Source organism: Bemisia tabaci, chromosome 10 (genome assembly GCF_918797505.1).
Source record: "Bemisia tabaci chromosome 10, PGI_BMITA_v3".
NCBI classification, from domain to species: domain Eukaryota; kingdom Metazoa; phylum Arthropoda; class Insecta; order Hemiptera; family Aleyrodidae; genus Bemisia; species Bemisia tabaci.
The window spans coordinates 3,316,170-3,339,967 of NC_092802.1; the positions used below are offsets into that span (position 1 = coordinate 3,316,170).

The window sequence follows — 23,798 nt, forward strand, 5'->3', positions numbered from 1 at the left end:
TGTCTTCACCTTAATTGACAACGAGAAGCTCGTAGTTCTTCGCTGGACCAGTAATGAGCTTGCGCTTTACCCCCCTCCCCCCGAACTGCGTTACTCTTTGAACCTCGAGCCGCTCATACTCACTACGGCCACGGCTCACGTCGGAACGTTACGTTGTCGCGGGGACGAATTCTGTCAGGCTACGGAAAAACGTCGTAAGAATAACTTTGGAACGACGCCAAATTCCCCGAGGCGTAGTACAAAGTTTCCCGAAAACTCGTTATCCTTTCTCCCCGCCTCGAAATTCTCAGCGAATGCTATGCGCAGTTTCGGGGATGTCGAAAGTTCTTAGCTCTCTTATTTGTCAAACTGGCCCTCCCATTTTCAAAACCCTGTTTTCCTCAGAAATTTAAAAAAGATGTCCAGCGTGTCTACAAGTCCGGATTTTTCGGTAAGTCCGGAAGTAGTGCTGATTTTTTAAAGGCGGTCCGGAGGTACTGAAAGAGTGCGGAAATTCCGCAAGAAGGTCCGGAATTTTTGTGTCATTTTGTCAATATTTGAGCCAAAAATTCAAATTTTTGAAATCTCTCGAATTTCGTCAAATGAAGGTACTGAAAACGTACTGACTTTCCCCGCTGAAGAGGTACTGAATTTCTTGGGAATGTACTGAAAAAGGACTGTAGAAGTACCGATTTTTGGCCAGCCTGTTTTAGTAGACACACTGGGAAAAAAACACATTGCATCTAGAATCCAGACTCTTAAAAACATCGACAAGAAAAAATACTATTGATTTAATCGGATTTTTGCTTAAATCAAGAACCAAGCCTCTTAATTTGAGCGGATTTCCTTTCGATTTAAGCAAAAATCTGATTGAATCAAGAGTAGTTTTTCTTGTCAATGTTTTCAAGAGTCTGGACTCTAGATCTAATGTGTTTTTTTTTTTTTTCCAGTGCACCCTGCCAAAACACGATTCAGTGACCAACGCAACCGACCCATTAAATCCAGCTCATCCGGGAATTTCAAGGGAAAATATCCGCAATCCCTCCGGTAGATGGAAATTTTTTTTCAGGGGAAAGTGGCAGCGTTTGAGTGTAGATAGGAGGTTTTGCGTGAGTGCGGCGGAATTGGCAGCGGCTCGGCTTCCGCTTGGAGCGCTCAATTAACAGGCACGCGTTAACAAGTCGTGTAAATTCGAGCCGGGAAGATTGATTTGACGTTTACGAGTCGGCGGCATCGTCGCTGCATTTTGCGTGCATGTGTGAGTGCGCTCCCCCCCTCCCCCCTCCCCCCAACCCGCCAGAATGCCCGCTCCGAATCTGCTCCTAATGTCACCAACGGGAGACAGCATTTTTTTGGCCGTGCCACAACGTGTCCTGCAATGCCCGACTCCGGTCTCGGAGGAGCCCAGCTTTCCATTAGCGATTAATGGAGAATTTGCAGGTGTCTGGAATTTGATGAATTTTATGTGAAAGTTAAGACTCCTGAGTGAGCTGAACACGAGGATACCCTCGGTTCATAAATTGAGCCATTTTTGAAGGAGATATGACAAAATGATTTAACCTGGCCAAATAAATGGGTTTAAATGGGAAATGCTGCCAGATGACGTCACTAGGCGGTGCATTTTTTCACGTTTAAATCAATTTTTAGACTATTTCCATTACAGAGAAAAATTACAAAAATACTGTGAGATCAGCTCATTAAGCACTCTCAGATGAAGCAATAAAAAACTTGCGTGCAAAGTCTCTATTAATCGATTGTTAGATTCTCGTGTAATGGGTCAGTTGCGCTGGTCACAGAATTGTGTTTCGATACTTGATTCTTGTCGATCAGCTAAAAATAATAAGATCCGTCCAAACAGCAATTTTCTACCTTCAATATTAATCGAGATATCGCCCTTTGAAAAATCGGGTTTTTGACGTCATCCACCGCGGTAGTGCATAACCAGTGTAAATATGCGTACCACCGATTGAACTCGAAGTCTTGTAGACGCTAATATACGTTTCACGTCAACTGACCGACTGCACTGCTTTTGGCGCAATGCGAGAAGTATTCATGCAGTCTTGTAGGCGCTAATATGTGGCTCACGCCGACGACGCTGTTTGGTGCAATGCGTGAAGTATTCTCACAGTCTTGCAGGCGCTACAGCTTGCAAACAGCAATTTTCTACCTTCAACAGTAATCAAGATATCGTCTTTTGAAAAAGCGGGTTTTTGACGTCATCCACCGCGGTAGTCACACCCTTCGTTTTATCCGCCTTACCTTTATCAGTCGGTGTGAAGCACATTTGCGCTGGTTGTTCAGCGTGAAACTCGGATGAAAGCGAGGTGGAAGAAACCAAGGGTGTCACTCCCGCGGTGGATGACGTCAATAACCCGACTTTTCAAGGGGTGATATCTCCGTTAATGTTGTAGAAAATTGCTGTTTGGACAGATCTCACTATTTTTCGGTGATCAACAAGGACTTAGCATCGAAACACGATTCTGTGACCAGCGCAACTGACCTTTTGATTCAGTCTAATAAAAATAAAAGGAGACGAGAGTACGGAATTTCGGACGTTGCGCGACCCTGCAACCCCGGATATTTTTCTGACAAGCCGATAATCCACACCGGGGAAAAAAACACATTGGATCTAGAGTCCAGACTCTTAAGAACATCGACAAGAAAAAATACTCTTGATTCAATCAGATTTAAGCTTAAATCAAGAACCAAGCCTCTTAATTTGAGCGAATTTCCTTTTGATTTAAGCTAAAATCTGATTGAATCAAAAGTCCTTTTTTTTTTTGTTAATGTTTTCAAGAGTCTGGACTCTAGATTCAATGTGTGTGTGTGTTTTTTTTTTTTTTTTTTCCCAGTGCAGATAAGTATCTCAGATTTTCTCATCGAGGTTCACCACTCCGATCATCGATTCACCAACCGCAAACGTGAGGTTTCGCCGGCGCACAGTGGATCGAGTCAAATAGGAGATGTCGGACAGAATTCGGAAACTCCAAACGCTCGTAACTCCGTTTATGCCAAACTTTGGGGTTCTAATTAAGGTGGTTCTGTCGGTTTCCTCGTGAAATTTTCTTCTCGTAGCTCCCCTTGAATTTTGCAGTAAGACGAAATAAACATCAAAATTCGCAGTTTTTGTCAAAAATGTCATGCCCGACACCGGAGAAAAAGCACATTGGATCTAGAGTCCAGACTCTTAAAAACATCGACAAGAAAGAATACTCTTGATTCAATCAGATTTAAGCTTAAATCAAGAACCAAGCCTCCTAATTTGAGCGGATTTCCTTTTGATTTAAGCTTAAATCTGATTGAATCAAAAGTCCTTTTTTTTTTGTTAATGTTTTCAAGAGTCTGGACTCTAGATTCAATGTGTGTGTGTTTTTTTTTTTTTTTTTTCCCAGTGCAGATAAGTATCTCAGATTTTCTCATCGAGGTTCACCACTCCGATCATCGATTCACCAACCGCAAACGTGAGGTTTCGCCGGCGCACAGTGGATCGAGTCAAATAGGAGATGTCGGACAGAATTCGGAAACTCCAAACGCTCGTAACTCCGTTTATGCCAAACTTTGGGGTTCTAATTAAGGTGGTTCTGTCGGTTTCCTCGTGAAATTTTCTTCTCGTAGCTCCCCTTGAATTTTGCAGTAAGACGAAATAAACATCAAAATTCGCAGTTTTTGTCAAAAATGTCATGCCCGACACCGGAGAAAAAGCACATTGGATCTAGAGTCCAGACTCTTAAAAACATCGACAAGAAAGAATACTCTTGATTCAATCAGATTTAAGCTTAAATCAAGAACCAAGCCTCCTAATTTGAGCGGATTTCCTTTTGATTTAAGCTTAAATCTGATTAAATCAAGAGGCCTTTTTCTTGTCAATGTTTTCAAGAGTCTGGACTCTAGATCCAATGTGTTTTTTTTTTCCAGTGGACCTCTCTAATTGACTCGATCCACCGTGCGGCGGCCGATTTCGCTTCGTTACATCGCAAGACCGGTGGCGTGGCGTGCTTTGCGATGTATCGATTGATCTGCCATATAAACCTACGGGAAAAGATCGATAAAAAGGGTGTTCGCAACCAACGCCTTAATAATCGATTCTTTATCATAGCTTCAAATGAGGAATTATCGACTATCGATCATTCACGCCCCGCCGCTGCGCGAGACCCGCGTGGTTCCGCAACCCCGACGGGCATCAACAGAAACAGCATCGATTACCGATACTGTTGCCAGATCTCCGGGAAAAAACTCTATCCCCAGGGTCGCATGCTATGAAATAACGCCGTAACAGCCGTCAAATGCAGAGGCGTGGCGTGCTTTGCGATATATCGATTGTTATGTCATTTAAACCTATGGAAAAGGATCGATTAACAGGGTGTTCGCAACCAACGCCTTAATAATCGATTCTTTATCATAGCTTCAAATGAGGAATTATCGACTATCGATCATTCACGCCCCGCCGCTGCGCGAGACCCGCGTGGTTCCGCAACCCCGACGGGCATCAATAGAAACAGCATCGATTACCGATACTGTTGCCAGATCTCCGGGAAAAAACTCTATCCCCAGGGTCGCATGCTATGAAATAACGCCGTAACAGCCGTCAAATGCAGAGGCGTGGCGTGCTTTGCGATATATCGATTGTTATGCCATTTAAACCTATGGAAAAGGATCGATTAACAGGGTGTTCGCAGCGAACACCTTAATAATCGATTCTTTACCATAGGTTTAAATGGCATAACAATCGAAACATCGCAATTCACGCCACGCCACTGCGTCAAATGTTGCCAGAGCCCTCTCGACAAAATATTTACTTTCCACGCAGGGTTGCCACAGTTAGGGAACACCTGGAAATGTCACACGAAAAAAATTAAATTACTGATTTAACAACGCAATTGCTGAAAAAGAATTGACTCCGATGTTTCAATGTAGATTTCAAAACACAAAAATGCTACTTTAACCACCCCCGTGGTTAAATTAGCTTACAATAGTGCTTAAAGTAGCATTTTTTTTTTTGTTGTAAAATCTACGTTGAAACATTGCAGTCACTTTTTATAGCAATTGAATTGTTGAATGAGCAATTTAATTTTTCCGTGCAGGGAAAACCTGGAAATGTCAGGGAAAATGACGGAAAGTCAGGGAAAACTTGATTAGCATCTTCATTTGTTTTCTAGATTGGGTTTGATGTTTCGAACAACGAATTTTGTCCAAAAACTATTTCTAATTATGTCTATTTGCCCATCTTGCATATTGTCACAAATTGTCTGGAAATTTCACCGGAATATGTCAGGGGAACGTCAGGGGATTTTATTTTCTAGATTTGGCGGCAACCGGATTTAGAAGTGGCATTTTTGTGTTTTGCATGGTTGGTTATTCCTTGCTATGTCCAGATATTCACGGGGAAAAAAAATTAAGGAGCATTTATACCACATTCCGGCTAATAAACGGCACAACCAGAGATTATGGTAACTCTCGTCAAAATTATCGTGAAAGTGACAAAATTTTTCCTTATTCAGGGTGTCTCTAGCACCAGGAAAACCCGGAAAATATCAGGAATTTTGGCCGATCAGGAAAATCGGAGAATCGGACGTTTTATGAGGAATCGCAATGCAATATCAGGAATACGCAAATCTCCTCAGCGGAGAAAGTGTGACTGCTATTTGCGTACCGTGCCAGGGGTCGAGAAAAATCAGGAAAATATCAGGAATTTTTTATAAAATATCAGGAAAAAACAGGAAAATGTCAGGATCTTTCAAAATTAAAAAATACTAGACACCCTGTGTGACAATTATTTTGGTGGACATTAGCATATTGTCTGGTTTTGCCGTTTTTTAACCAGAGTATGGTAAATGCTACCCAACTTTTTTTCCGCGCTAGATTCAATGGGCCTGTTGCAAACTTTTGCTAGGGCAAAAATAAGAGTTGTTTCTTATAGAAAATGCCTCAAAAATCACGATGAGCGCATCGGCAAAGTCTGAAATGCACTCATAACTTCACAGTCTGCGTAAGAAATTTGCGGTTTTTTGAGCTTCCCGCTTCAAAAACGATACTACGGCACAGGTGAACATTCTGTAAGAGGAGTCGTTCCATCGTCGGCAATAATCATCATGGCCGACGCCAATTCGCCAAAACACCTGTGATGGGACGAGATAACACCTGAACTGGATTAGACCAGATAACAATCGGTGTGTTAACGTTCATATTTTCCACGCCCGAATTGATTGATCTTGAACTCTCCTCGAATTACGCGCGGAACTGCGCGCAAGCGTCGGCCATGATGAATACCGCCGACGATGGAGCGACTCCTCTAACAAAATGTTCACCTGTGCCGTAGTATCGTTTTTGAAGCGGGAAGCTTAAAAAAACGCAAATTTCTTACGCAGATTGTGAAGTTATGAGTGCATTTCAGACTTTGCCGATGCGCTCATCGTGATTTTTGAGGCATTATCTACAAGAAACAACTCTTATTTTTGCTCTAGCAAAAGTTTGCAACAGGCCCATTCTAAACAAAATCCTCTGAAAAATTGGACTTTCCCAATTTTTGTACTTTTCCAAAGTACTATTCAAAATCGTCCTTTTAAATTCTGGTTTTTATCGAAGGGAATGTGGCAACGCCTGAAGGCACATACCGACGGTGAAACTACCAAACCACGTATCTCGTTTGCGGTGTTTAAAAATCTACGCTCGTATTCTATTTTTTTGAAGTAGACCAAATCAATATCATTCCTTGAAATTTTCACAGAATTTTCTCCGCACGAAGAGGAAAAATCACAGAAATTTTCAAGACTGGACATTACGTAGTTTTTCATTTGAAAAATAAAGTATGACAGGAAGTCTGCGACGTCGCAAACCGAGATACGTGGTTTGGTAGTTTCACCGTCGATACGTCGTTCTTCCTCTGCGACGGAGAACGGGGCGCGACAAAGGTTAAACTTGCGCGGGTAATAAGTCGAACGAGTTGCTTTCACTTAATAACGGCTCGACGTGGACTTATCCGGTCGACGGGACCAACCTCTCCCCCCCCCTCCCCCAATAGAAGTGGTGATGAGGGGGCGGGGGGGGGGGGGGGGTTGTGCTTCTAGCCGCCACCTGTCCCTGTCAGACGCTGACCTCCGGGGGACATGAGCAGCGTGATCGAAATTGGATTACTCACTCGCTCGAAAGCAGGAAAGCTCGCGGATTAGCCGTCGCACAACGGGCTCAATGCGGATATTGCAGTGGCGTGCTTTGCGATATATCGATTGATCTGCCATTTAAGCCTTTGGAAAAGTATCGATGAACAGGGTTATCAGGGGTTACGAATCCTTACGGCGAAAAGAAAGTTCAAACTGACTTTTCGATGCTTAAAAATTGGAATTTGGAGGCCAATTTTTCACACGTTATGCATCAAGACTAGTTTCCAACCGCTCTCGCCCCTCCGGGAGGCTCATTCCCCTTGTCGTTCGCTTTGTCTATCAATATCCCAGTGGCGTGGCGTGCTTAGCGATATATCGATTGTTCTGCCATTTAAACCTATGGAAAAGGATCGATAAACAGAGTGTTCACTTCGAACACCCTTATTATCGATTATTTACCACAGCTTCAAATGAGGAAGTATCGATAGATCGCAAAGCACGCCACGCCACCGGGATATTGATAGACAAAGCGATAGACAAGAAGGAATGGAGCGAGCCTCCGGGAGGGGCGAGAGCGGTTGGAAACTAGTCTTGATGCATAACGTGTGAAAAATTGGCCTCCAAATTTCAATTTTTAAGCATTGAAAAGTCAGTTTCAACTTTCTTTTTGCTGTAAGGATCCTTATAATTTCAAACACGCTTTTCTCGAAATAGCAAAAACTGCACTTATACGCTTTGTCTTCCAAGCCGACCAATTGGATTACATTTTGCAATAAGGAACCACTATTTCTAGCTCATTTTAGAAACAACATAAATATGCCATTGATTCCTTTATGCAGACACATGCTTTTATGGAAGAGCTTGAGATAGTGGTTCCTCATTGCAAAATGTAATCCAATTGATTATGATTAAGTTTGGGGACGTTGTCTAGCGGTGCATATCCATATAATTTTGAAACTTCAAACACGTTTTTCTCGAAATAGCAAAAACTGATCTTATGCGCTTTGTCTTCCAAGCCCCTCAATTGGATTGCATTATGCAAAAAGGAACCAAGAGCATTGCAATGTTTCTGAAATTGTGCAACTTCTTTTGTTTTGGAAGAAAAACCTGATTATATATTATCAGTTTCTATTTTACTCGCTAAAAATGTAAATTTAAGACAAAAGTTATCATGTAAATTTCATATGTTTTCATGGTTTCAGTAATTCAATTGCTAAAGATGAAGTTGCACAATCTTAGTATCATTGCAATGCCTCTGGTACCTTTTTTGCAAAATGCAATCCAATTGATTATGATAAAGTTTGGACGTTGTCTAGTGGTGCATTTTCATGATTTTTCAAAGCGATTATGATTTCAGTTTGGACGTTGTCCAGTAGTGGATTTTCATGATTTCTCAAATTGAATGTATTTTGTTGCTTTGTTGCAGGATGGCCGAGGTGGACCCGGAAACACTGCTGGAATGGCTGAGCATGGGCCAGGGTGATGAGCGTGACATGCAGCTCATCGCTCTGGAACAACTATGCATGCTGCTTTTGATGTCCGATAATGTAGACCGATGCTTTGAAAGGTAAAATTTTTTCACATCCTCAAAACGGAACCCTCTCTTATCATAAAACAGGGTGTCTACAAGTCCGGAAATAGTACTGATTTTTTTAAGGGCGATCCAGAAATACTGAAAAATTGCGGGAATTCCGTAAGAAGGTCCGGATTTTTTTTTTCATATTTTTGTCGCTATTTGAGCGGGAAATTCAACAGGGTGTCTAGCATCAGGATTTTCCCGATTCTATCAGGGTTCGAGGTCAATCAGGATTTAATCCCGATTTCATCAGGATTTGAGGAAAAATCGGTCGTAAAATCAGGATCTGAGAAAAGTCGGCCGTCCCATCGGGTTTTTTTATTGAGCTATTTTTTCATTGATTCGCACTTGTTTTTAATCTTTAGAACTTAATTCTTGAGTTCTGCTTTCGCACAGGCTTATGCAGAAATTTTAATTTTTCTCCGCAAAAAAATCAGGATTTGAAAAAATTATGAAATCAGGACTTAGCAGTCAAAAATCAGGAAAAATCAGGATTTCCCACAATGAAAAAAAAAACTTGACACACTGTTCAAATTTCGTCAATTGGAGGTACTGACAAAGTACTGAATTTTTCTGTTGAGGAAATGCTGAATTTCTTGGAAATTTACTGTAAAAGCACTGATTTTTGGCCAGCCTGTAGTAGACACCGTGTAAAAGAAAAATCGAAAATAGCTGCATAATCGGTGTTCCCTCCACGAAAGATCGTAACTAATTTTCCCAGTCGCTAAATTTCCCCTCGCAAATCACATCGCGAGAGGGATTCTGTTGCTTTGCTGCACTAGGCAGTTTGAGTTTTCAACTCAACGCACGTTTGAACCGCGTTTAGCAGGAAGGAACCTAGCCAAATCAGCTATCGCCAAATAACGGGGCACTTCGGTTTTTTAAAAGAGAACGTTTGTGAGGATTCCCTTGAAAATTTTAAAGAATTTGCTTCGTACTATGCAGAAAGTTCACCGAAATTTGTACAAAAATCCGCACAATCGATTTCATGTAAAAAATTAAATTGGCCAATAGAGAATTTGCAGGTGTCTAAAATTTGATGAATTTCGTGTTTAAGTAGAAACTACTGAGTAAACTGAACACGAGGATACCTTTGGTTCTTGAATTGAACAACTACAGGAGAAGATTTGACAAAATGATCCCATCTGCCGCCAGATGAAGTCTCTAGGCGGTGCATTTTCTCACTTTTAAATCTATATATACTATTTCCCGTATCAGAAAAAAATTATAAAACTTACTGTGAAATCAGCTCCTTAAGCTCTTTCAGATGATGCAATAAAAAATTTGCATGCAAAGTTTCCATTGTCCAATTGAATTTGGCAATAGCTGATATGGCTTGGTCCCTTTCTGCTTAACACGGTCTAGTTTGCCTGTGATCACTGTGGTGAGAATTTTGTCAAGAATTTTGATTGCGCAGCAGTTTGATTCCAGTTTGGAGGATTTTAACATAATGGTTCTCTTGTTCCAGTTGTCCACCGCGATCTTTCCTCCCAGCATTATGCCGAATATTTCTAGATGAGTGTGCCCCAGACAACGTTTTAGAAGTAACCGCACGTGCAATCACATACTATTTGGATGTCTCAGCAGAATGCACACGGAGGATAGTTGCAATGGAGGGCGCCGTCAAGGCGATATGCAACCGCCTCATCGTAGCCGAAGTCGCTTCAAGAACTAGTCGTGATCTTGCTGAACAATGTATCAAGGTAAAGTCCCTTTTTTCGGAAAAGAAAACTGAGCTATTAGCCAACTTTACGAAAATAACATGCAATAATTGTTACTCAGGTAACGTTTTAATAAAAAAACAATGTGCAAGAGGAATTGTAAGTTTATTAACATCCTCTTGCACATTATTTTTTTATTAAAGCATGGCCTGAGTAGCAATTATTGCATATTATATTTTAAAGTCGGCCAGTAGCTCAGTTTTCTTTTTCACATTATGAGTAGCCGAAAAGCTCACTTTTTTTGAACCTGGAAACCCCACCTGTAATTTTTGTTCAACTGAGTCCTGATAGGCATCTGGCTCTTATGCTGGAATCACACGCTGAATGTGGCTTGAATGTGGAAGTCACCAGTCTGATGCCTGAATTTTACGTGTGTCGCTGGTGACAGGTCTTGAGCTTTGAACCGTTGCCTTTGAGCCCAAATTCAAAATCGAACTTTTCTAACTTTTTAGCCCAAAGTAGCTGAAAATCCATGTTTTCTGCGGTCTCACCTCAGTTCTCGACCCGCGGTCTCACGTCAGTTTTCGACCCAATGGACCCAAAGTGACGGATCATGAGCTTGGAATATGTTGTGAATATGTTGTATTCAAAATTGAATCATTTCATCTGTTTCAATTCATGAAATATGTAGGTTTGTAAAATCAAGTGGGTGTCAATTTTTGTGCAAAAAATCAGAAAAATATACGAAAAATCCAAAATAATATTTTAATAGACATGCATGAAAAAAAAAAACACCGTGAAAACTTGATAAAATAAATCATTGAATAACTGTTATGCATTTTTTCACTTGATGCCACCAACTCTCCTGTAATGTCGCGTAAGATTGCTCAAAACCCAATGGTAACCTCTTGAAAGTCATTGAATTTAATAGCCCTGCACTAATCATATAATAACTTATTGAAAACTAGTCATCTAATTCCATCTCCATACTTTTCCAGGTTCTAGAACTGATCTGCACAAGAGAAGCAGGCGCAGTTTTCGAAGCCGGGGGTCTCAACTGTGTGCTAACGTTCATCCGAGAAAATGGCACCCAAGTCCACAAAGATACACTGCACTCAGCCATGGCGGTTGTGTCTCGACTGTGTACGAAAATGGAGCCGCAAGACGCATCACTGCCAGCCTGTGTTGAAGCTCTGTCAGTTTTGCTGAAACATGAAGACTCGCATGTTGCAGACGGTGCTCTACGCTGTTTTGCATCCCTATCTGACAGGTAGTTGAGGCTTTTCAGTGGAATTTAGTCAACTTTTTAAAATTGGAAACACTGTTTTTTCTACACTTAAATCTATTCAAAATATCGATTTTACATGGAAGAAAATGGATTGCTGATTTAACAATTATATTGCTCAAAAATATGTCCGACTTGTTTCAAATGTACATTTTACAATAGCGGAAAGCTAATTCAATCACAGGGGTGGTTAAATTAGCACTTTTGTATTGTGAAATCTACGTTGAAGTATGTCCGACACTTCTTTTAACTACACACAAAATTGTTAAATCAGCAATTTCAGTTTTTTCCGTGGAAGTAAGGCCATTAATGGTTAAAATAACCACTTTTGATTAGTTTGCAAACGTCATCACTTCATTTGAAAATTTTTTTGAAAATAATTCTACTACCAGGGGTTAAAACCCTTGGGACCAATACTTGTAAATTTCCTCAGTAAAAGTGATCTCTCTCAAGGTAGAACAAATCGAAGTTGGGGGAAACAAAGAATAAGGAATGGTAAAAAAATTGCCTTATCTTTTGCAGTTGTGATCCAAGTTTTCTTTCGAAAAAAATATGAAAAATTTATAATGAGTACTTTTACAGGGTAAATAAATATCACAAGAGTATTTTTCAGAAATTCAGGTCTTTCAGCCAGCAACTGCAAGTTGAATTCTTGAGAAGTAAGGTAAATTTGTAATGCCTCCTAAAATTCTGTATAGTTTGATCATAAGGAGCTCTACTGTTTGTACTTTCATTCCTGAGGCTGCAGACTGTAAGAAATGTTCGTTTCTTGAAGATTTTGATGCCCAAATGTGAAAGATCCCCTCGATTTCAGTTTTAAAATCTCCTTCTTCAAAGAAAGGAGTGTTTTGGAATTGATTAGAAATTCATTTCTGGTTTTTACTTTTTCTCTGCCTGTACTGATGTTTTTTTTTCTTCGTAGATTTACCCGTCGCGGAGTTGATCCTGCGCCTTTAGCACAACACGGCCTAGTAACAGAACTTCTTCATAGACTGTCAAATGCTGCAGGCCCTACCACAGCAACGCTCTCAACGCCTGGTAAATATTCTTAGCCGTCCCTTGAATTTTTAGTAAATGTCACATTGTGAATACATCTGTAAATATTTGCTGTTAAAAAGATAGGACATTTTTCCGTATTGTAGATTTTCTTGTATGTATCAGGGTTCTTAAATCATTTTGTGGCTCCAAAAAAGGAAGCTGCTCGGTTAAAATGGCTTTTAAAGCGGGTGGTAGTATGAGGTCTGAACTGAAGAAATAAGACATAGCTCATTTTTTCCTCAAAATATTATGCAGGAAACGATTCACAAAAAGAGAAGTTTGGAAATCAACTCAAAAACGAGTTATTAGCAAGTATTTTTAATTCAGATTAAATGGAAGTCAGACTATACAAATAATGTCATTTGTATTTTAACCATTTAACTAATGGTCATTTTAAACCTTTAAACCTTTTTTAGGAGTTAAGTTCCAGACCTCTGGATGTGCGATTAGTTTTTCTCACTAAATTTTGAATAGAAATCATGTCACGATGTGCTTTAATTCATATCTTGGCTTAGGGGCCCATTGGGGCAAAGGTAGAACACTGAATGGCATCTAAAATTTGTTTTAGTCCTTCATAAACTTTAAATTGGATTTTTTACTTCATCATTTATTACGTTAACAGCAGTTCAGAATGACGAAACTAATGCGGTCTTAGATATTTTTACCTGAATTAGAGGATCAGGTACTGTTCAATTCAGAATTTAGGTACTGTTTTCTACTACATACATCACAGCGTAAATAGTCATATTTTTTTTTTTTTCTTTTACTGATTATTTTAACTTTTTGCAGCTATCACAAAGTTTTTTGGGAGAGCTCTGCTTTACTCAAGAGTGTCTCGGTTGAGGAGAGTCCAGTGTGGGCAAAAAAAATCAGGCCTGTCAACAGAACGCCACTGGTTTCACTCTTATTAAAGCACATCAGGCAAACATGGCCGAGAAGTCCTGATTTGAAGCTTTTTCACTCAGAAGTAAAGCTGAGCTTTACCAAAAAACTATGTGATGGCGGGAAAAAGTTAAAATTATCGGGAAATAATTAGTAGTACTTACACAGCTATAAAGAAATTTACCCTCAACCTTAGTAACATTTATGTTAAGCCAAGCACTCTTTGTTCATGAAATTTATTTTTTTCTTCACAGCAACCCCAGGTGCGAACACAAGCTCATCAGTTTGCGAAACAAAATCATCCGCATCTGTCTCCACCATTATTAGTCTTTTATCAACGCTCTGTCGAGGGTCTCCTAGCATAACTCATGTAAGTAATGTTTGTTGAAGTATATTTTTGCGATTCTTTCAGATGGGTTGGATGCAATTATTCCTGGTGTTTTATCAACTCTCAGTCAAGAGCCTTTTAGCGTAGCAGGCATGAGTAATTTTGTCTCCCATTTTTTTTCAGTATAGAACTACTACATGAATTTATTTATTTTATAAATTAATTTTAAAATGTATTTTTGTCATTACAAATGTTTCAATTAGTGTCATCCATTTCCTTAAATTCATTTTCTGAAAGTAAAGAGTGAACTAAGCTTCTAGGAATTTGTTCATATTTTTTTTAATTCCAAGAATCAAAGAAACTCTGTTTTGAAAATGCCATAAACGGGACTCGTTTGAAACGATATTTTTGGCGGGCTCTGATGATGTAGCCAGGCAGGTGAAACATCATTTGCTGATTGACTGAACTCAGTTTCAGGCATTGCCTTGCTACATTAACTCAACCTCGGCTTTTGATTGGTCAAAATTTTGTTTGTTTGCCTCCCCTTTAGAAATGATTCCTTGAATATCTTGATTTTTTCACTAAATTTTACACAAGAAAAACCCAACCCCAAATATGTTTAAATTCATAATCTCTGCTCCGTTGTGTTGTAATTTGTGGAAGTAAGATGGCAGCCGCTCATTGAAAGCCATTAAGTTTAGCGCATCTAGACTCGCACTGCTTTCATAAATTCTGACCTTAATGATAAATTGAAAATTTTACCACTATCAAGTATAGACGAACTTATCTAGTGGATGAATTATAATATCTAAACTTTTTCTCCCTGATTTCAGGATTTACTTAGGTCTGATTTGCCAGATGCAATTGAAAAGGCATTAAAAGGCGATGAGAGGTAAACTCATATATGAAATTTATTCTAGATTATCTAGTTCGATTTTTCTAATGGTGTTAATTTTAATTTCGCTGTCAATCTTCCTGAAATTTTAGTGGGGCTTTAGCATGTCCTGGACTTGGAGCACCTCCCGAAGAGACTCGACAGAAGAAAAATGTCTCATTTTGACCCATAAAAGATGCTCGTGCAATGGCCACAAGTATGATCCCTTCTCAAAAGAGAATTTTAAGTGTCCATGAGAGGACAGGCTACAATGAAGATTTTGCAAGTGCCGTAAATTTGATGAATTTCGCGTTTTAGTGGAAACCACCAAGTGAATTGAACACAAGGATACCTTGGTTCATGAATTGAACAATTATAGGAAGAGATGTGACAAAATTACCTGATCCACTAAAATACATGTGTTTAAATGGGAAGTGCTGCCAGATGACGTCACTAGGCGGTGTATTTTTTCACTTTTAAATCTATTTTGATGCTATACTCCTTACCAAAGCTAACTCGAAAAAAATACTGCAAGTTCAGCTCTTTAAGCACTCTCGGATGAAGCAATAAAACATTTGCGTGCAAATTCTCCATTGGATTGTAGAGAAATTTACATGGCGCTTTGGTATTGGAAGAAAGATTTCAGTGTTTCTAATGTTTCTGCTGTATTTTAAGGCGCAATAAGTTTACTAAGAATGGCGACTTTAATGCATGCAAAAATATGATTAGAAAGGAAGGTGAAGAACTCGTCTAAAGTTTTTTCCGTTTTAGTGCATACATAAATTATGTCTAATTTTTTTCATGAACCGAATTTGAAATTTACTCATTGACTTTAAAGTCATGGAAAGTAGAGAAAAGCCAATTCATAAACTCATTGTTCAACTCTCTAATTTTTCCTTTTCTTTCTTCTGTTCTCCAGGTGTACATTAGACTCAATGCGCTTAGTAGATTTGTTATTAGTTCTGCTGTTTGAAGGGCGGCGAGCGCTATCAAGAAACGGTGGCTCAACTAGCACAAGCAGTTCAGGACAGTCATTACCACGTCTACGACGGCTCGATTCAGCCGGGGAGAAAACGCACCGGCAGCTCATTGACTGCATCCGGAGTAAAGACACAGATGCCTTAATAGAAGCGGTTGAAGCCGGGGGTGTTGAGGTTAATTTTATGGATGATGTAGGACAAACTCTATTGAATTGGGCCTCCGCCTTCGGGACCCAAGAAATGGTGGAATTTTTATGTGATAAAGGAGCTGATGTGAACAAAGGTTTGTGTAATTTTCATTCAACTGTCTTTCCCATCGCTTGCAATTGAAGAGTTAGCTCAAAGAAAGGGCGTCTTTAAAAGATATTTATTTTGACAATACTGGAAGGTTCATACTGCGTTCTTTCTTAGCACGGTAGAGTAGTATATTGATCGCTAAGTTGCAAAATTCAGCTGTTTTATTGAAGGGAAACAAACATTTTCTTTCGGCGCCAATTTTTGAGCTCAATGAATCTTCTGCGAAAGGTGATGAAGAAAAGGATGGAATTGGAAAACAGAGTACTGATTTTTTGTCCAAAAATTTGAATTTCTGAAGAAATCTGCAACTTTGCAATCCAACTTACAAGTATTGAAAATTCCAGCAGCAAAATAATAGCTATTTAATGATTTACCCAGCTGCAACATTTATGTTTTTTCTTTTTTCTTTCAGGTCACCGATCATCATCGCTGCACTATGCTGCATGTTTCGGACGTCCAGCGATTGCAAAAGTTCTCTTACGACATGGTGCTAACCCGGATTTGCGGGACGAAGACGGTAAAACTGCTTTGGACAAAGCGAGGGAGAGAAGTGACGAGGGACATGGAGAGGTTGCTGCCATCCTCCAGTCGCCCGGTGGGTAACCGAATATCGAATCAGACACCCTGCCCTCTCCACAGTCGCTCCTTTCTTCCTTCTTCCTCCTCTCCCTCTCGCCTCCCAACTACCTTTATAATCTACTTTTAATTCATCTTCTATTTTGAATCTTCAACTTTTAGTTCATCTTTCCGTAAAAAGTCACAAATAACCCAGTCAATTAAGACAGTTATGCTTTATAGAGGTCTCAACACGGGGATTACAGAAAGCTCTGGGCTTCAGATTTCAAAATCTCTCTTGTTCTCAAACTTTTCAAAGTACGTATCCAATCCCCTCCTCTGTTCCTGTTCAAAATTAGCCGTGATTTCGCAGTTGTGCTGTTTCAACTTCTCTCCTGTAACTTTTTTTTTGTTACTTTTGCATGCAATTGAGGAGTTTCTCACCCCTGATGATAGGAATTTACCTACCGAGAGCAGCAGTTGTTAATTGCGGAATCAATCGCACTCAACCCGTTCAGAATGTTCCCACCAGTATCTTATTCCGTGTTCAATTTGCAGGTGAATTCATGGTTCCCGTGGACAAAGACAAGAAACAAGATGTAGCAGAGCCAGAGGACACTAACGAACCGAAAGGTGATCCTGAAATGGCCCCTGTTTACCTTGGCCGTCTACTGCCTGTATTTTGCGAAACATTCCAGTCAACAATGCTTCCCTCAGTGAGGAAAGCCTCCTTGACTTTAATTAAGAAAATGGTGCATTATATCCAACCCTCTCTTCTAGTAGAAACCTGCAGCCCAGAATCTGCAACATACAATTTAGGAACAATGTTGGTGGAAGTGATCGCCACCGTTTTAGATAACGAGGTAAAGTATCTTCTCTGTGTGTCCTACCGCTGCTAATTCTAGCTCTCGTTTGCTATAGTGACAGCTTTTTTTTTTTATCTCGTTATTTTGCATCAGTTGTGTTGTCTCTTCCTGATTCTAACCTGTCAAAGGCAGTCACTTCTCAGGATCCATCCAATGTTTAAAATCAAGGTTTGCGGTATCTTAAGGGGAGTTACTTTTTCCATTGAACTTGATAATGAGAGCCAAAAAGTGTGACCCTTAAAATTCCATAACAATGGCCAAGGAACAATACAGTCTAACAAACAATTTTGGCAAAAATGAGTCAGCAATTTTGCTACTTTCTGCAGTATAAAATACGCAAACTGATGTTTCTAGCTATTTTCAACTTTGCATGGGAGTGCAGGGTCTCTAGTGACCGAAAAAACCAGTAAAGGTCAGGGAATTTTCCTTTGTGTCAGGGAAATTAAGGAAAACATCAAGGAATCCACCAAAATTCGGCATGTCTGAATTTTTTTTTTGCAAGCGATTTCCATGACAGGGAAATCGAAGAACACAGATTTTTCGAAAATCGTTTTATGAATTTTACTCTTGCGGAGATTTCTACCAGAATTTCCACTGATGTCTTTTTAATATTAAAAGTGAGGCAAAAATATCTCGCATAAGTTTAGGCGCCACATAATTTGTTCTATTCATAATATTATGTTTCTAAAACATGAAAAATTCTTACTTACATCTAACCAGTTCAACCGTGTTGAAAAATTAGGAACATTTTTCCCTTTTGTCAGGGAAATTTAGGGGAATTATTTTTGCAGTCTGTCAGGGAGTTTTAAATTTTTTACTGGTTTTCTAGCCGTTTTTGCCAGGAAAATGCCAGAGAATATTTTTTTTTTTTTTTAATTGTTTGACACCCTGGAGCGCTGTAATGTATAAGAAATTTGCAAGCAAACCTATCCTCAAAATGATAAAAATGGCCAAGTTTTGTCTTTATTCTGTCAAATCGTCGTCAGTTTGTAGATAGGCTGTATTGTTCCCTAGCTATTTAATAAGTTAAGTATTTTTATAATTTAATTTAAAAAAAATTCATGATTTTTTCAGCTCTTCCTTGATGAAAAGAGGAACCTTTCATTTCTCTCTGGAAATTAGTTTTCTTGAAACCTTCTCATAAATTTTCTGTTAAAATAAATGGTAACAGTGAAAAAACTTCAACTCTGAATTTCGACACGGTTATCAATGCACCAATGGTGTAGTTTGGAGTACAAAGCCTTTTGGAAAAATCTTGCGTTTTTTCAACTGCAGTGGTTTCGTTGGTTCAAACGTTTTGCACCTTGAAAAATGTGAGGAAACAGCGTTTAAGGTGATTCGATGGACGCCATATTTTGTGTCAGAAAGGCATGCGATATATCGCATCAATTGGTTCCATTTTTTCAGCTATTCGTCATTTTTCTCCAATTTTGAGATCGCAATTCTGTTGTCAGGAGACTAAAGCACTCACCAATTTTAACAAAGAAATTCAACGCACTAAAGGCATGGTTTTTTTTAGAGAGAAAACATCGCATTCAATACTGATATCTAAACTGCACTCGAATGCGATATTTTCTCTCGAATAAAACCACGCCTTTATTACGTTGAATTTCTTTGTTAAAATTGGTGAGTGCTTTAGTCTCCTAACAACAGAATTGCGATCTCAAAATTGGATAAAAATTACAAGTAGCTGAAAAAATGGAACCAATGGATGCGATATATCGCATGCCTTTCTGACACAAAATATGGCGTCCATCGAATCACCTTAAATCAGCTCTTCAATCTAGCAGAAAATTTTGTCTCAATTGTTGTTGGTTTTTTCCTCTTGTATTCTATTTACTCCACTAAATTAAGTTACTTAGTGATTGAATCGTACAGAACTTCAAGCTCTTTTTTCATATAATTTTCAAGAATAACAAATTAGTGATAGCTTGCTGATGCATGCTTTCAGCTTCAAAACCATTAGTGCTACACTGATGCTTACAGCTAAATAAATGATTTTAGAGGACCCATATAGGGAGATTTTCTCCATGTCGATCCCTCTACCGTAGAATGAGTCCCAAATTCAGGCATCTGTATTTCCCTCCCCTTTCCCACCCTCAGTATTTGGTGATAACAAAGAAACAGTAAAAAAGTAGTAATTTTTATCAGTATGCCAATTACAATGAGCTCAAGTGAAGTAATATCGCAAACAGAGAGGCTTAACCAGGATTGCGTTCATCTTGAAGAAGCGTCACTCAAGGTGGCGTATAACTGTACCGCGGCAATATTTTTTTTTCAGTTTATGAGCTGCACTTGTAAGTCCAAATCAATGATGTACTTGTCTAATCATTTCAGATCTCATATTCTTGGCCCTCGAGCAAAAATGAGTCAAAGTGTTCAAGGTCTGGCTTTATAAATGTGTGCCACAAGAATGGCTTTATAACGTTACAGAAAGAGCAAAGTACCAAATTTATCATTTGCAAAGTGGTAAACCCAGTACGTGTCATATTTTCGAGTGATGTGTTTTACCGGTTTCGAATTGTCCTCAACTCTTAACACGTACTAGTCCTGTTAATCATTCGGAAAACGGAAAATGCTATCGTTTTTGTAATTTTTTCGTTTCTTTTGAGATTCGATTTTATTGTTTTTCCATGCATTTTTAACGAATCCTTCCTCGTTGGTTTAGAATCACGCACACACATCATGATACTAATGACTCATTTTTGTCACCTGTCATCTCTATTCCTCTTCTTTTTCTCACCTCCTTTTTACTGCAACTCCGTGTATGCATGGTTTTCAGCACTGTTTCTATTCCTTGATTCTTCAGAGCTGTATGTTTTAGGTGTAGGAAGTTTTACCGAATCTGTCAGTGGCACCTATTTGTTTCAATTAATTTTTTGAAAGCATAGAGTGAACTGAGATTCTTGGAATTCGTTTTTGTTTTTTTTTAACCCCGAATGGCAAAAACAAACCCAATACAAAAATGTGACCAGTTTGAAACAATATTTTTGACGGGCTCTGATAACGTCGTCCAGCTGGACTCAACTGTCGGCTCTTCATTGTTCAGATTTGAATAGCTTTTTCTTCCCTTAGAAGTGGTTCTTTTAATTTTTTAATGAACTCTTTAGTTTTTTCACCAAATTTCACTCAGGGCAAACTACACTATAACCCTGTAAAAATTCTTTGCTACTGCCCCATTGATATAGCAGAATTTGACTATATTTTGGTGACAATTTTTTCTGTGTTCTCTCTGACAATTTAGCAACCAAAATCAAGAAAGTTTTAGGCCGTGGATCATGATGTCCATCTTCTGTCTTTTATTCGGTTATAATTGGTCTCCGTCAGGCCTATTACTATTAATTGATGGCCTTGACAACTGATTAAGCTAATTTGAAATAGAAATCCATCCAGTGTAGCAAATTTAAAGAGGAAATTTTTATTTTTTATTCTCGTGTTTTTATAAGTCAAAAGCCCTTTCTTGGAAGCAGATTTAAAACGACAAGACAGGAAGCATCCTAAGCTACATATTTTTTCCAGATTAAGTGCTGTATCGACAGTGAAACTGTAAAAGTGGGTATCTCAGTTGTGGTGTTTTACAATCTCTGCGCTATTTTCTTTTTTATTTGGAGACTGAACGAACATCTCGGCTTAAAATTTTCACAGAATATTCTTTACACAGAGAAGGAAATTACCAAAATTTTGAAAAGCGTCATTCATTAATCTTCCTTGTAGAAAATAAAGTATGATGGGAAGACCGCAATGCGGCAAACTGAGATATGCATTTCTACACCATTAATGTCCGGCCTGTTTTATTCTCTCTCTTTTCCCTAGTACTATTATCCAACGTATATTACATTTCATTCGCTGCCTAATACATCATTTTGTAAAACTCATTACGTCGAATTCAATTGGAAACAAGACAAGTACAGTGGTCTTAATCTCAAAAGGTCATTGGTAATGATGCTCGTTGAATTTTTTTACTGTAGTAAGTGTGCTCTAACATCTTTGCATTTTTTAAATTTTGACGTGTTTGACTGCCTTTGACAGAGGACTTGTGGCCCAGGAGCCAGCGCATTCTCTATGAACTGTTGTTTTTTCCTTTGCCTTTGACAGGAAACTTATGGCTGAAGAGCCAACACAATCCATACATATTGTAGTTATTTCTTTGTGTTTGCCCTCACGTTTGAATTGTACAAACGGTTGCGTCTTCATCACCATAGAAAAAATGATTTTTACATATCTCTTTTATGGACCTATGTTCTCCTAACTAACATGCTATGATATTACTAATACACAAGCTTCAAAATGCACATGATTTTATGCAATTTGTCTGAAAAGAAAGACAGGAAGCAAAATAAAATGTTATCAGAGGAATGTGGATTTATCGGGGCTTTTTTGTCTCCTTTCAGTCATAAATCTGCTTTAAAAAATAAGAAAGGGGAAAAAAGAAAAAAAAAAAATGTATCCGTTTTCATACTCTGAATGAAATTCAAAGGATGTAGAAGATACATGAGAAAATCACATAGCTCATCGTCAGCCAATTTTGTAAGTTGAGAAAACAGTTGTAAATAATTTTTTTCCGTGTGCTTTATTTTTGCTTTTGCTTGAGAATAACTTGACGTCTTTTTGTAATCTTGCAGGATGATGAGGATGGTCATGCGACTGTGCTACAAATCATCCAAGACCTGATGACCAAAGCCCAAGATATATTTTTAGACCACTTTGCACGGCTCGGCATTTTCAGCAAAGTCCTTCAGCTGGCTGGGCCTCAAGATGTACCTGAAAAAGAACCCAAGAAAACTAGGTAAGTGAAAATTTAAAATTATCAATCAACTTGATTTATTTTAGATTTTATATAATATTTTGAAGAAAATTTTGGACTTCTATTTTCTTCAAAGTGAATGGACTGGGGCTTTGGGTGCCATCAATAGTCCTTGAATATTCTCCAAATCAAAGCCTTGAATTGGGTGAAAGCACCGACATACACCTGAAAATTTTTAAGGCTGATGACTTATATGATGGGGGTTTTTTTTTGTAAGTAAGACTTTTGAAATTTGGATTATTTTTGTCTGCGTACTTCATTTGTGTACAACAGATGGTGAGAGAAATATTATCAATTTTTAGGCTTTTGTGAATGGCTATAAATATTTTTGTTTATTACGCCCTGCAAGTTCTCATAAAGCCAGATGGAGTCTTAAATTAATTAATTTTGATTTTAGACTCAGCTTTATAAAAGTTTGTGAAAGTCCTTAGTTATGCTATTGAGAGCCTCTTTGACAAAGCCTTTATTTCTAATGTAAACATGATTCTTTTCCGAGTAAGATTTTCATAATTACTTTAATTTTTTCAGCCTAAATGAATCCAGTAAAAACATGGAAGAAAGTGATAAAGCCCCTGTCACAGAAGACTTCTTAGAAGATGCAAAAGAAATGTTGCCAGGTCGGGCATACTATTGGCACGACTGGAATTTAGTCCGTGGCAGGGATTGCCTTTACATCTGGGCTGAAGTAGCAGCTCTGGAGCTCTCCAATGGAAGCAATGGGTGGTTCCGCTTTATCATCGACAACAAATTAGCAACCATGTACTCCAGCGGTAGCCCTGAAGGCGGCTCGGATCCTGCTGGTACGCTCTTTCTGCCTCTCTTTTCAGCTTTGCGATTGCAAATGTTCGCGTTAAGCAAAAGGAACCAAGCCACATCAGCTATTGCCAACTTTAACTGACCAATGTAATTTTTTACATGAAAATGGTTGTGCGGATTTTTGTTCAAATTTCAGTTTTCTGCATAGTACGAAGTAAATTCCTTAAAATATTTAAAGAAATCCAAACAAACATTCTCTCGTAAAACATTCATTTTCCAAGTTAAATTTATCATCAGCTGATGTGGCTTGATTCCTTTCTGCTAAATGCAGTCCAAATCATCACTCCCTAAGTCAAGCATCTTGTTAGAATTTTGCTTTTGAAAATGATTCGTCAAATGTCAAAGAGCATTTATTCTTCTGATTGAAGTTTGAAGGTTGCGTATAACGACCCACATTGTTCTCTGTTCAAATCGTATTCCATTTTCATGATCCAGTTTTCCATGTGTGAAATTTTTGAGATTCCAACACTTAGAAAAAAGAGATTTATTCAGAAGCGATATTTGAATTTCTAAAGAATAAGGCTGAAGCCCTGTGCGCTCCATTCATTAGAGGGAAACAAGTCTCAATAAAATTAAATGGACTCATGACGTCTGTGCATCTTGCAGCTGAAGTAATACGACAATTAATCATTACTCTTTTTTTTTCAGCTAAAGGAAAAACCTCAGAAACTTTAGCTGCTGAGGGTAAGTTTATCATTACTATTTTTAGTCTTTTTTCAAGTTTTGCATGTAGATACCTTTATTATGATTTGTCTAACTC

The 23,798-nt window shown here is 38.7% G+C and overlaps 1 protein-coding gene across 5 annotated transcripts in view; it reads left to right on the top strand.

The window, feature by feature from the left end:
* Positions 1–23,798, top strand: part of Ufd4 (ubiquitin fusion-degradation 4-like) — a 175,295-nt gene that overhangs the window by 121,200 nt on the left and 30,297 nt on the right. For all 5 annotated transcript variants that reach the window (XM_072305444.1, XM_019052976.2, XM_072305446.1 and 2 more), the window contains 12 exons: positions 8,503–8,643; positions 10,121–10,355; positions 11,312–11,583; positions 12,521–12,636; positions 13,773–13,888; positions 14,680–14,738; positions 15,640–15,983; positions 16,410–16,592; positions 17,111–17,415; positions 22,041–22,204; positions 22,751–23,022; positions 23,687–23,722. In XM_072305444.1, coding sequence (XP_072161545.1) covers positions 8,504–8,643; positions 10,121–10,355; positions 11,312–11,583; positions 12,521–12,636; positions 13,773–13,888; positions 14,680–14,738; positions 15,640–15,983; positions 16,410–16,592; positions 17,111–17,415; positions 22,041–22,204; positions 22,751–23,022; positions 23,687–23,722 — 2,242 coding nt within the window. In that variant the 5' untranslated portion in view covers position 8,503. The remainder of the gene's footprint in view (positions 1–8,502; positions 8,644–10,120; positions 10,356–11,311; positions 11,584–12,520; positions 12,637–13,772; positions 13,889–14,679; positions 14,739–15,639; positions 15,984–16,409; positions 16,593–17,110; positions 17,416–22,040; positions 22,205–22,750; positions 23,023–23,686; positions 23,723–23,798) is intronic.